The sequence below is a fragment of the Lissotriton helveticus genome, chromosome 11 (assembly GCF_964261635.1).
Source record: "Lissotriton helveticus chromosome 11, aLisHel1.1, whole genome shotgun sequence".
NCBI classification, from domain to species: domain Eukaryota; kingdom Metazoa; phylum Chordata; class Amphibia; order Caudata; family Salamandridae; genus Lissotriton; species Lissotriton helveticus.
Window position 1 is genome coordinate 1079422463 of NC_136072.1, and position 12532 is coordinate 1079434994.

The 12532-nt window shown below is 44.2% G+C and overlaps 1 protein-coding gene across 1 annotated transcript in view; it reads left to right on the forward strand.

The window, feature by feature from the left end:
• BICDL1 (BICD family like cargo adaptor 1) overlaps window positions 1-12532 on the forward strand; it is a 358177-nt gene that overhangs the window by 137054 nt on the left and 208591 nt on the right. The window contains exon 2 of the mRNA XM_078667656.1: window positions 1447-1662. Within this exon, the coding sequence (XP_078523782.1) occupies window positions 1447-1662 (216 nt within the window). The remainder of the gene's footprint in view (window positions 1-1446; window positions 1663-12532) is intronic.

Below are 12532 nucleotides of genomic sequence, written 5' to 3' on the forward strand. Positions count from 1 at the left end.
TATCAAGATAATGACGTATGCTTTCAGTGACCCCAAGTAAGGTGGTTTCGGTGGAAAAACCCGCTCTGAAGCCTGACTGAGAGGGATGAAGAAGTCTATGTGTTGTCACAAACTGAGTTAAGTGTGTGTGAATATGTCTTTCCAAAATCTATGAAAAAACAGGAAGTAAAGATAAAGGACACTAATTGCAGGACACGTCAGGATCCGCATTAGCCTTTTTAAGGAGGAGAAGGATCATAGCATGTTTCCATACAGATGGAATGACGGCTTCCTGCAGCGAGGCATTAAGCGAGGAGATTAAGGAGACCCATGAACACATCTCTGTGTCAAAATGTCTCCATTGCTGTTGTGCCAAGAAGCAGTTAAGTAATGTACTTCACATATAAAAAAGCTTGGAAATCTCTACCCTAAAAAGGTTCAGAGTATTTCCTTTGTCTATAAAATGTTTAACGAACACAAAGTTGAAATATGCCTCATATTTCTGCTGCAAGAAAAAAAATTCAGCACAACTCCTTAATAGCTGCCATCCTAGCCTTTCTTCTACACCTGCTAGTTAACATAGCGGTCTTTCTTCTATGTCTATGTAGGTCATAAAATGTAGTAAGTCCAAATGTTATGAATGGAGAGTCTCGAATCAAGACCGGGTCTTTGCCTGGGGGGAAACAGAAGTCAGCATGGTCCTGTTCCTCTCCAGTTGGCCGCGGAAAGTATTGTTTAGATTTCGAGACAAAGTATGCCACTGGCTGGATGATCCCATTATTTGATCTTCTTTGGGACACACCCAGGAAGCCAAATCCTACTTAAAACATTGATCATATTCTGCTAATTTGGACGTAGCGTCTTCTCCATGGATATTCTGGTTGGGAGAAGAGGAGAGGCTTGAACAAATTGGTCAAACTATGTTGACTAGGTCCAAACCGGGACCAGATTTTCTCAAACAAGGTCTCCAGCCTGCCCAAAACTAGAAGGTGATAATGAACACAACACATAAAGGGTGAAGGCTGAGATTAAGCACTCTTCCAGCCACCACACATGTTGATTCTGCCAGATCCTCAGATGCCTGCAGAGTTTTGAGACAGGGTTCCTGGGACAATGTGTTTGCAGGTTTTCATGTCTATAGAAAAAGACAACCTGCTAGGAAATACCAGTACAAAATCTCCTGATATACTTTTTGGACAGCAAAACACTGGTTTAGTTTGCTTTGGGTTACAAAAAAAACAATGGTTTTGCTTTTTGAAATAAGTCAATGTATTGTTCCATTTTATTAGTTCCTTTTTTCTAGGTGTGCTCAGTGTTTGTTGTTGATTTAGTTGGGCTTTCCTCAATGTGCTCTTTGTTGGTGGTGGGCCGAACACTAGTCTCTGGCTGTTGAGTCAGCGCACAAGGATGCATGGATGAGAATGGCTGACACATTTTACAAGTTGTCTTCTTTCTTCTTCTCCTCAGCATCTGGAACAAGAGAAACACGAACTGCGTCGACGGTTTGAGAACCGGGAGGGCGAGTGGGAAGGACGGGTTTCGGAGCTGGAGAGTGATGTGAAGGTGCTGCAGGACGAGCTGGAGAAACAGCAGCTGAACCTCCGTGAGGCAGACCGCGAGAAGTCCCGTGCCATTCAAGACCTATCTGAGCAAAACCAAAGACTTATGGACCAACTTACGAGGGTGAGTGCCAATGGCATTTCGGAAGCATCGGGTTGGTATTTATTTTGGAGATTATGAGGGTTGGCACAGTGAGCTGCTTGCGACAATGAAATTAGGTGCATGTACTCGGGTGGTTTGCAAAAGGGGGCAACAGGAGCCAGGCAATGGATAAGAGAGGTCATCTGTAGCAATACAAGGAGAGGTCTAACTTCTCTTCATCTTAGGTACAAGATTTGTGGACTCCATCAAACTGTACAGAATCCGGTCATAGGATACCCTTTGTGTGTTCATACATTGCATCCCTGGAATTGTTGATCCTCTTCCTACACCAATGCACGTCTGGGCATACCCTTCCCACATAGGATGAACAGCAAAACACACAAGATGATGGACGGAATGTTGCACAATGGCAAAACATTCAGCCCCAGTCACAGATCTGGGTTTAATCCATCGTTATTTTGCTCACCGAGCCACACCAGTTCAGACATGGCCATATGCAAATCAGTCTTGACCCTGTGCCTCATGGTCAACAGTCCAGCCCGAACTGCCAAGCCATGTCTTTCCTGGACCGGAATCAAGCATCCTAGGACCGGTTTCTGGCTATCAGCCGTCTTCAGCCAGGATAGCTTGAGACAAGTTGAGACAAGTGTCAGTTGGACATCAAGGCAACAGAGTGCCACAGAGCCAGGGAGTGCACTGTTACTAAAAGAGACGCGTCCTTGACTGTCAGACACCAGGATGAAAATGTCACATGGAGTCCGGGAGTAGAGTGTTAGTGACAGAGACAAGGCTTTGTAGTTGGGCACCAGGATAACAATGTGTCACAGAGTTGGAGCAGCACGCTGTAATGGTAAGAAGTCTGTCAGTCAGATACTGAGACGACACTGTGACACAGAGCTGGGGTGGTGGGCTGGAATGGAAAGAAGTCTGTCAGTCAGATACTGAGACGACACTGTGACACAGAGCTGGGGTGGTGGGCTGGAATGGAAAGAAGTCTGTCAGTCAGACACCAAGACTACAATGTGACGTAGAGCCCAGAGGAGGCAGCGGTGTGATGTAAATTCAGAGAATAGAGTTATCAACAAAGACAAGCCTTTGACAGTCAGACATAAAGACTGCAACATGACATAGAGTGTGCTAGCCCAGCAATACTAACAGAGGCAGGACGCTGTCGGGATAACCACGTGACAAGCAGCTCGGACAGCGCTGTATTAGTAATGAAAAGAAGATTTTGTCAGTCGGACACCAAGGCAATATTAATGCATAGGTCCAGTAAAGTAGACATTAAGGGCATATTTATAATTTTATCACACAGCGCAGTGGCTTAAGCCACCTTTCTGTGCTACATGGTAGGGAAAGGGGAGGAATGCACCGTACTTAACATTGTATGGTGAATTTTCTGTCCTTTCCTAGCGCTGGTGCAAAATGTGCTGCCTAGTGCCAACGCAGGTCCTGTTGCCCCCTGGTTGTTTTCAGGATTGTTTGTGAGCAGAAAGGGGACCTTCCTGCACAAACATATGCCCTGAGGCCTTTTCTCCTTTCCACATGTGTTGCAAAATGCAGCACACCTATAAAGAGGAGGAAATATATTTCTCCTCGTTACGCCTCACCTAGGGAGGTGTAGCATTGTTGGCGCTTTCCCAGGTCTACAACTTATGGTAAATCTGGGAATGCATCAAAATCCATGGGTTTTGCATGGGAATACCCACGCACCACCCATGGAACGCCTCCATGGGGCAGAGTAACACAACAACGATTTGCGCTGCTTTGCATTACTCTGGATTTATGAAGCTGCTGAGGATCAAGCAAGGTGGCCTTGCGTGGCTTAGTAAATCGCATCTCAAAAGTTGCTTCGCTTTTGCACCCTGTTGCGTGGTGCAAACGTGATACAACACTTGATGAGTATGGCCCGTTAGTAATGAAGACTCGTCTTGGTGGTCAGACACAAGTATAACAGTGTCACTCAGGTCCAGGACAAGTTTTGCATTAATAACAGAGGCAAGAGTTTGGCAACTGGACATCAAAGCAAGAGCGGGGTATCAATCAGGGTGAGTATAGAGTTACCAAAGACAAGGCTGTCAGTCAGACACTAAGGCAACAATTCAACAAGGAGTTGAGGGATGGTGGTATTACTAGCAGTCTCAAAGGTATAGGAGGTTCCCCTGTTGTATCTATCAGGGAAGGGGATCTTACATCAGAAAAAGATTTTTAGTACCTGTCAAAGACGTAGCAGGCTAGGATCGCTGGAAACAAGATTATTGGGGAGGTCTTAGTACGATGATGGAATTATTACATAAACCCATCGTTGATTTAATTACAAAAAAGAGCAGGCAACTAAAGTAAAACAACTAGTAGATACAAGGAAAAAATATCAGTAGAACATTTATTATTTTCCTCCCTATAGGGTTACAATCTAAAACATGATAAAAAAACAAATTTAAAAACCACCAACAGTGGTAATACAGTGAATATAGGTACAGTCAAAAAACAGTTGACGCGGCGTTTCGGTGCTATTCAATCTTGACACCTTCTTCAGGACATTAAAAACATTTGACTCCGTATCTACAAATTAAATAACAGTATTTTAGTATTTATTTTTGTACTTTATTAGTGCTTATTTCCACAAACCTTGCTCTTTTCTATGTTACCTAAACATTATCAATGGTATTTTGCCTCTTGAGTTAAACTAATTCTAAAGAGATACTTTATTAGCGAACTCATTAAGAAAACATCATTTTATTACAAACAACATTGTCAAGGATTACTCATTTCATCAAATCCCAGTTCTAAAATTTATCTGTAATCAATTGATTCTACCCAACATCTTTTCGGGTCAACTCTCATTTTTTTATGTGCTTCTAGTTAAATGTACCTGTATTTGGCGTAGGAGAGCGTTTCAATTGCTTTCCAGATAGCTGTACACTTCTTTGGTCAGTACAGTATTTTTTGAGCTATATAAAAAACACAACGGAACATTCTTATTTAAGTCTTATGTTCTTATGGGCTCTCTAGTAGTGCTTATCATAGATTAAATCATTGTTTACCTTATGGATCGAATATATGATCCTCTAAGTGCACGGAGGGGCCACCGTTTGATAATGGAAGAGGCTTCTTTAAATAATATGACCTATATGTATAAAAATCACATACATATGATAGTTAATCCGTGCTTTTTTGTTGAAACTCACGGTTTTGTAAATATTGCTGTCTTTGCATAATACTCACCCAATTTTTCGGGTGGATCTCTAAATATGGTACATTGATGATGGATGATCATCCGGTTCTTTTCATGCTTTAGAAAAGGATATCTATGGGTGTAAATGAAAAACCGGGAGCTCGAATCATAGTCTATCCTGGATATAAATTAAAAACACTAGTATAATCTCCTTTACGATCTCCATCTATAATGTTGTCTCATGGATGGATATAAATTCTATTTCTATGAATAGAATTTATATCCACTACAATCTACAAGATTCCACTCAGTCACTTTTCCGACGCGGCTGCGTCAAACCTTGCACCTGCTTGAAGCAGGCGTCAGGCATGACGCACCATGTTGAGGATAGGCCAGGTTGGAACAGTGTGGAGTTGCGTTGCACCCGCGACACAACTCCCGCACTGCGCCAACCTTACGCCAGCAGATGCGACACACATCTGTATATCCTTGACAGTGCAATGTCAGTGATATTCAGAGTTTAACGCAGTGGGTAACCCCCTCTCTCTCTCTCTCTCTTCTTTATTCCCCCATTTTATTATTCTTCTTTTTCATTTGTATTTCTGTTCCTATTAGGCGGTTGTGTGTTAAAATGTTTATACCAGGCAAGCAAATATATGGATTGTTAGTCCTGATGATGATCCCGTAATATTGAGCATAAGGGATCGAAACGTCGACTTGTTTAAAGTGTTTTCACAGCCTAACTATTATGTTTGATTGATGCTGTGTCTAGCACTTGCTTGGCACTACTTAAAATCCCTACTGAATTACAAGTGGCCAACTATGCTCTCTCTTGCCTAAAAACCCTCTCTGTGTGTCCACAAAATGGTACAGGATTGTGCCTTTGTCTACTCCACTATAGATTTCATTGAAAAATAAAAATACCCTGTCCGGCTGGACAGTGGCCAATATAGCTCCTATCGTGGACTGTATTTTATCTGCTAAATCCATATCTACATACTCCTTGGGACCACTGTTGTTTATAAAGTATAGCTACCCACGGTCCCTGGATAACCGAATGGGTTCCCTTGTTGTTTAAAATAGCATCTCCTAGATGCGTCACGTTGTAAATAAGGCGCATTGTTTGCGTCGCCGTTGCGTCAAATAAAGTGACGCACCGGCGGCGCAAGGCCTTCATAAATCTGCCCCAAATTGTGTAATAAGTATCACTGGCTTGGAATTAATGACAGTAAACGTCAGTTAAAGACGGATAGTGAACCGTGAAACGTGCAAGTTTAGAAAAGTACAGGTCTAGAAATGGTGCATCAAGTTTCAGTCTGTGCTGCTAAAAACTAAAAACATGCCGGGCCGCGCGAAACGTGCATGGTGCTAAACTAAAATTAACGTGACTCGGGTCGAAGGTATATGTCATTCAAGAGTAGTGAAAAACAGTAATACGCCAACCGATAATTCCTGCCTAACCCGTGTCGCTCAACGATATGTGGAAACAAATCGAGAGCGTGTGATGCGTAAACTGATGCAGTAAAAGTTAGTAACTTACTGGAAGTCGCGATCAAACAGTCTCGGTAAATTCGACGTGCAGAGTGAGTGATGCGCGGGTGACGCGATGCGAAAATAAAAGCCGGTATGGGGTATAAACAGAAACGACAGACAATAAAAGTCCCAAGGTATACAACCGGCATGTTTTTGTTTTTTAGCAGCACAGACTGAAACTGGACGCACCATTTCTAGACCTGTTCTTTTCTAAACTTGCACGTTTCACGGTTCACTCTCCATCTTTAACTGACGTTTACTGTCATTTATTCCAAGCCAGTGACTCTGAGGGGCATATTTACATGTTTTGGCGCATCTCTGCAAATCAGCAGGAATGCGCCAGAACAGATGCGTCATGCAATTCCCTCCTTCCGCCACCACAGGTGCGCCGCATTTACAATGTGGTGCACCATGGTGCAAAGAAGGGAAGATGCGTGACGCATCTTGTGGCGTATGGGCGGCGCATTGCTGGAGTTGCGTCGCAAGCGAGACGCAACTCCTGCAATGCACAGGGGCCACCCATACTCAACGTGGTGCGTCACTCCTTACGCCTGCTTCAAGCAGGTGTAAGGATTTGACGCAGCAGCATCGTAAAACTGACTCAGTGAAATCATGTAGATTTCACTGCGCCAGTTTTACGGAGCTTTCCTGCGAGGGAACGCCCACCCTGCGACAGAACGCCCACATGAAACCTGACGCAGGTTTCATGTGGCGCAGGGCTTAACAATGTGACGCATCTGCCTAGATGCGTCACGTTGTAAACAAGTCGCAAAGTGGCGCATTGTTTACGCCGCCGCTGCATCACAAAAGTGACGCAACGGCGGCGTAAAAGTGTCGCAAGGGGCTTGTAAATCTGCCCCTTAATACACAATTTGTCTCTTCACACTGGGATGAGATATTGATGCGACGCACCGACTAATACTGCACTATTTTACTTTTTGAACGTGTGTGCCAGCTCTCAGGCATCTTTTGCATTTCATTGTTTTCAGATTGTTCCCCTGATGAAGGGCCCCCGCCCGAAATGCATTGGGACTTTACATGATTGACATGATGTTGTGCTTCTAACACCGTCATCCTATGGAACATTTGATTATGCTTTTGAACAACCGAATTGATAAACATCAATAAAGAACTTGAAGTTTCAAAGATTGATGCTTTTCAAAACATTGGTGATAACGATTTGAACTATTATTTAATACACATCATCTGTGTAAACTGCTGTGCCCAGGGGGCCGACACCTAATCAGGTGTCGCTGCATTTGTTAAATGTTTAACACACACATAAACACACACAGAGCTCTGTAAACTACTGGTTTGATAATGCTAAAGTTAGCAATACGTATTTTATCGACTCTGAAAGGATGAGCGGTGTAGTGAGCACTGCAGAGATTCAGGACAATGCCCTCCATATTTCACACAGATCACTGCAGCAGTCGCTCAACCAACTGAGCTGTCTTACTGGTATCCTGTGACTCAACTTGTTTATATACTGTTGTTTCCGTCAACCTTGCAAGGACGCCGGTTATGATAAGATGTGTGTCAAGACTGTACACAGAGCACATCGTTTTGTGATCTAGCAACTTTTTTTATCATCTTCGAAATATTTACTTTCAGATACTCTAAAAATGTATGTGGGTGTGACAGAAAAGGCAGATGCTCAGCACAAAAATTGTCTTGCATTCTGGAATTCTAGAGAACGTCAAGAAATGTTGAAATCAGAGTCCGTAGAAGTGCCGCCCCCCTCCCCAACACCTAACTTAGCAGCTATAAACAGCTCTCTATAGCACAGCGGGATGTGCACCTGCTGGAACTCTCCTCCACGTGATGTGCCGATGGAATGAAAGCTTGCATGAATCATCTGTTAATCGCATTTAACAGAACAGGCCATCTCTGTGCGTCTTCAGCTGTTTAGTGTGTGCACTTCCAAGTCTACAACAAGTACACTTACAGTGCAGCCCCCCAGCACGTGCTCCTGCTGCACGTGGGCCTTCATCCTTCTTGTACCTGCACCAAAAGGTTGCCTCTTCGCTCCCTATCTGGCCGCTATGTTTCCAATACTGAGCTTCTGTGTTCTAAATTATCAGTTGTCTTAGTTCAATTGGTTCAACGAAAGCAACCTTGTTCAGTGCTTAATTTGTGCCGGTGGTTGCAGGTGGTAGGCACAGGCACTGATTTTCGGGGAGCTGAACTTATTTTTCATTCTCAGACTTTGACACAGAATAGAAAGAAGTAGGAAGAGGCATGTAGGAAACAGACAAAGGGTGAGCACAGGGATAAAAACGAAGCTGCAAGAGTGAGGTAAACAGACAGGAAGTGTAGGGTTGTGCACCTACAGCCCTCCTGTATGGGTGCACTCACTACCCTCATCGTCATGCACCTACATCCACCTGTAAATGTAGACTCACAACACTACATCCACTACCCTCCTATATATACTCACAAACAAATCTATGTGCACCTGCAGCCCTCTTGTGTACGTTCACTCACAAGTCTGACCTATGCACACCTACAGCCCTCAGTGTGTATGTACACACACAACCCTCATGTGTGAACACCTACAGCCCTCCTGTATATGTGCACTCACAACCAGGGCTTTTAGTGGGATGAAAATAAACTGTGGGGTCTCTCAAAGGGGCGTGGCCAATGTAATTAAGGGCGTGGTTTAAAAACTTGTAAGCTAAACATCTTTGCTTAGCATAGTGTGCCACCCGACTTGTATTTTGCTGTTTCTGTCATTGCATCGAGATATATGATACAACAAGCAACATCATACCTACAATTCAGGACTATTGGCTTTGCCAATGGTTGTTAGTTGCTTATGATAAATAAGCAGCAACTATGGCTTGTATACAATATTGAAAAATCTTCCACTTAAAGCCCTGGTGACACCACAACAATGTTGCTTCTCCTAAATTTCACAAAGAGAAGGGAAATCCAGAGAGAAAATTACTCTCTTTAAAGGAATTCCCTTCCTCTACAACACTCACCTGGATGACATCATGCCGTAACTTCTTCACTAGTGAGAAGTGAGCAGTGTGAGCAGAGCACATGGATGTACCTGCTGTCACTGCAGTCCAGAAAAATACGGACCGCCTGTGCCAGGGCACAAAACTGAGCCCGATAGAGACCCGTTTAGAGGCCCCCTTTAAATGACTGCCTATGCTCAGCACCGGTGAGACCCGGCCCACTTAAAGCCCTGCTCACAACTCTCATTTATTTGCACATACATCCTTCCTGTATGGACACATTTTTTACCCTCCCATACGTGCACTTACAACACTCCTCTATATGTACACTCACAACGCTCAGCTATGCACACCTACAATTCTCCAGTGTATGTACACTCATATATCACATCTACGTGCCCCTACAGCCCTCCGTTATACATACACTTACAACCTTACTCATCAAGCAACTTCACCACTGTTGTAAATATACACTCACACCCTTCATCTACGCACACCTACATCCTTCCTGTGTACCTGCACTTACAACACTCCGTCATGCACCAATTGCCCTCCTGTATTATACGTACGCTAACAGCCCATATCTAAGTGCACATACAGACCTCCTGTGTACATACACTCACAACCCCAACCTGCAACTAGAACCCTCTTGTATACGTACACTCACAACCCTCATCTGTGTATACCTACACCCACTTACAGCCCTCTTACATACGTACACTCACGACCCTCATCTGTGTATACCTACAACCACTTACAGCGGATGTATGACATTACAACGCATGCTTTTACATCGCATGCTTTTACAACGCGAGTTTTACAACGCATACCATTACAACGCATAGTGCTTTGGGGCGCTGGATAGTGAATAGTTTAATTTACTATTCCAACTCCAGTCCCCGTGGATAGTAGGGAAGGTGTTGTACAGTAAATTAAACCTATTCCCTATCCTAGAGCGCCCCCCAGCGCAATGCATTGTAATGGTTTGCGTTGTAAAAGTTGCGTCGTAAAGGGACTCCGTGTTAAAAGTTGCGTTGTAAAGGTTGTTTACCCTTACAGCCCTCTTGCATACGTACACTCACAACCTTCATCCGTGGGTACCTACAACCACTTACAGCCCTCTTGCATACGTACACTCACAACCCTCATCTGTGTATACCTACAACCACTTACAGCCCTCTTGCATACGTACACTCACAACCTTCATCCGTGGGTACCTACAACCACGTGGAGCCTTCTTGTATACCTACATTCACAGCCTGTTTTTGTGTTCACTTGCATTTAAATAAAGAAGAAAATACTATAATAACATAGTATTCTACTTCCTGAATCCACAACCTCAATCCAGAAATTGGGATCTCATTACCCTAGGATTGTATATACTTACCGTGAGCACAAACCTATCTCCCTTTTGGAATACAGCCCTCATCTAATTGTATCTGCAACCACGTTCAGCCCTTTGTATACGTGCACTCACAACCCTCATCCATGTATACTTACAACCACTTACAGCCCTCTTGTATACGAACACTCACAACCCTCATCCATGTGTACCTACAACCACGTACAGCCCTCTTGTATGCGTACACTCACAACCCTCATTCGTGTGTACCTACAACCACGTACAGCCCTCTTGTATACGTACACTCACATCCCTCAGCTGTGTGTACCTACAACCACGTACAGCCCTTTGTATACGTGCACTCACAACCCTCATCCATGTATACTTACAACCACTTAGAGCCCTCTTGTATACGAACACACAACCATCATCCATGTGTACCTACAACCACGTACAGCCCTCTTATATGCATACACTCACATCCCTCAGCTGTGTGTACCTACAACCACGTACAGCCCTCTTGTATACGTACAGTCACAACCCTCATTCGTGTGTACCTACAACCACGTACAGCCCTCTTGTATACGAACACTCACAACCATCATCCATGTGTACCTACAACCACGTACAGCCCTCTTGTACAAAAACACTCACATCCCTCAGCTGTGTGTACCTACAAGCACGTACAGCCCTCTTGTATACGTACACTCACAACCCTCATTCGTGTGTACCTACAACCACGTACAGCCCTTTTGTATACGTACACTCACAACCCTCATCCGTGTGTACCTACAACCACGTACAGCCCTTTTGTATATGTACACTCACAACCCTCATCCATGTGTACCTACAACCAGGTACAGCCCTCTTGTACACATACACTCACATCCGTCAGCAGTATGTACCTGCAACCACGTACATCCCTCTTGTATACATACACTCACACCCCTCATCCATGTGTACCTACAACCAGGTACAACATTCTTGTACACATGCACTCACATCCCTCAGCTGTGTGTACCTACAACCATGTACAGCCCTCTTATATATGTATACTCTCAACCCTCATCCGTGTGTACCTACAACCACGTACAGCCCTCTTGTATACATACACTCACAACCCTAATCCGTGTTTACCTACAACCAGGTACAGCCCTCTTGTACACATACACTCACAACCCTCATCCGTGTGTACCTACAACCACGTACAGCCCTCTTGTATACATACACTCACAACCTTCATCCGTGTGTACCTACAACCACGTACAGCCCTCTTGTATACATACACTCACAACCTTCATCCGTGTGTACCTACAACCACGTACAGCCCTTTTGTATACGTACACTCACAACCCTCATCCATGTGTACCTACAACCACCTACCACCCTCTTGTATACATACACTCACAACCTTCATCCGTGTGTACCTACAACCACGTACAGCCCTTTTGTATACGTACACTCACAACCCTCATCCATGTGCACCTACAACCAGGTACAGCCCTCTTGTACACATACACTCACATCCCTCAGCAGTGTGTATCTGCAACCACATACAGCCCTCTTGTATACATACACTCACAACCCTCATCCATGTGTACCTACAACCAGGTACAACCCTCTTGTACACATGCACTCACATCCCTCAGCTGTGTGTACCTACAACCATGTACAGCCCTCTTGTATACATACACTCACAACCTTCATCCGTGTGTACCTACAACCACGTACAGCCCTTTTGTATACGTACACTCACAACCCTCATCCATGTGTACCTACAACCACCTACCACCCTCTTGTATACATACACTCACAACCTTCATCCGTGTGTACCTACAACCACGTACAGCCCTTTTGTATACGTACACTCACAAC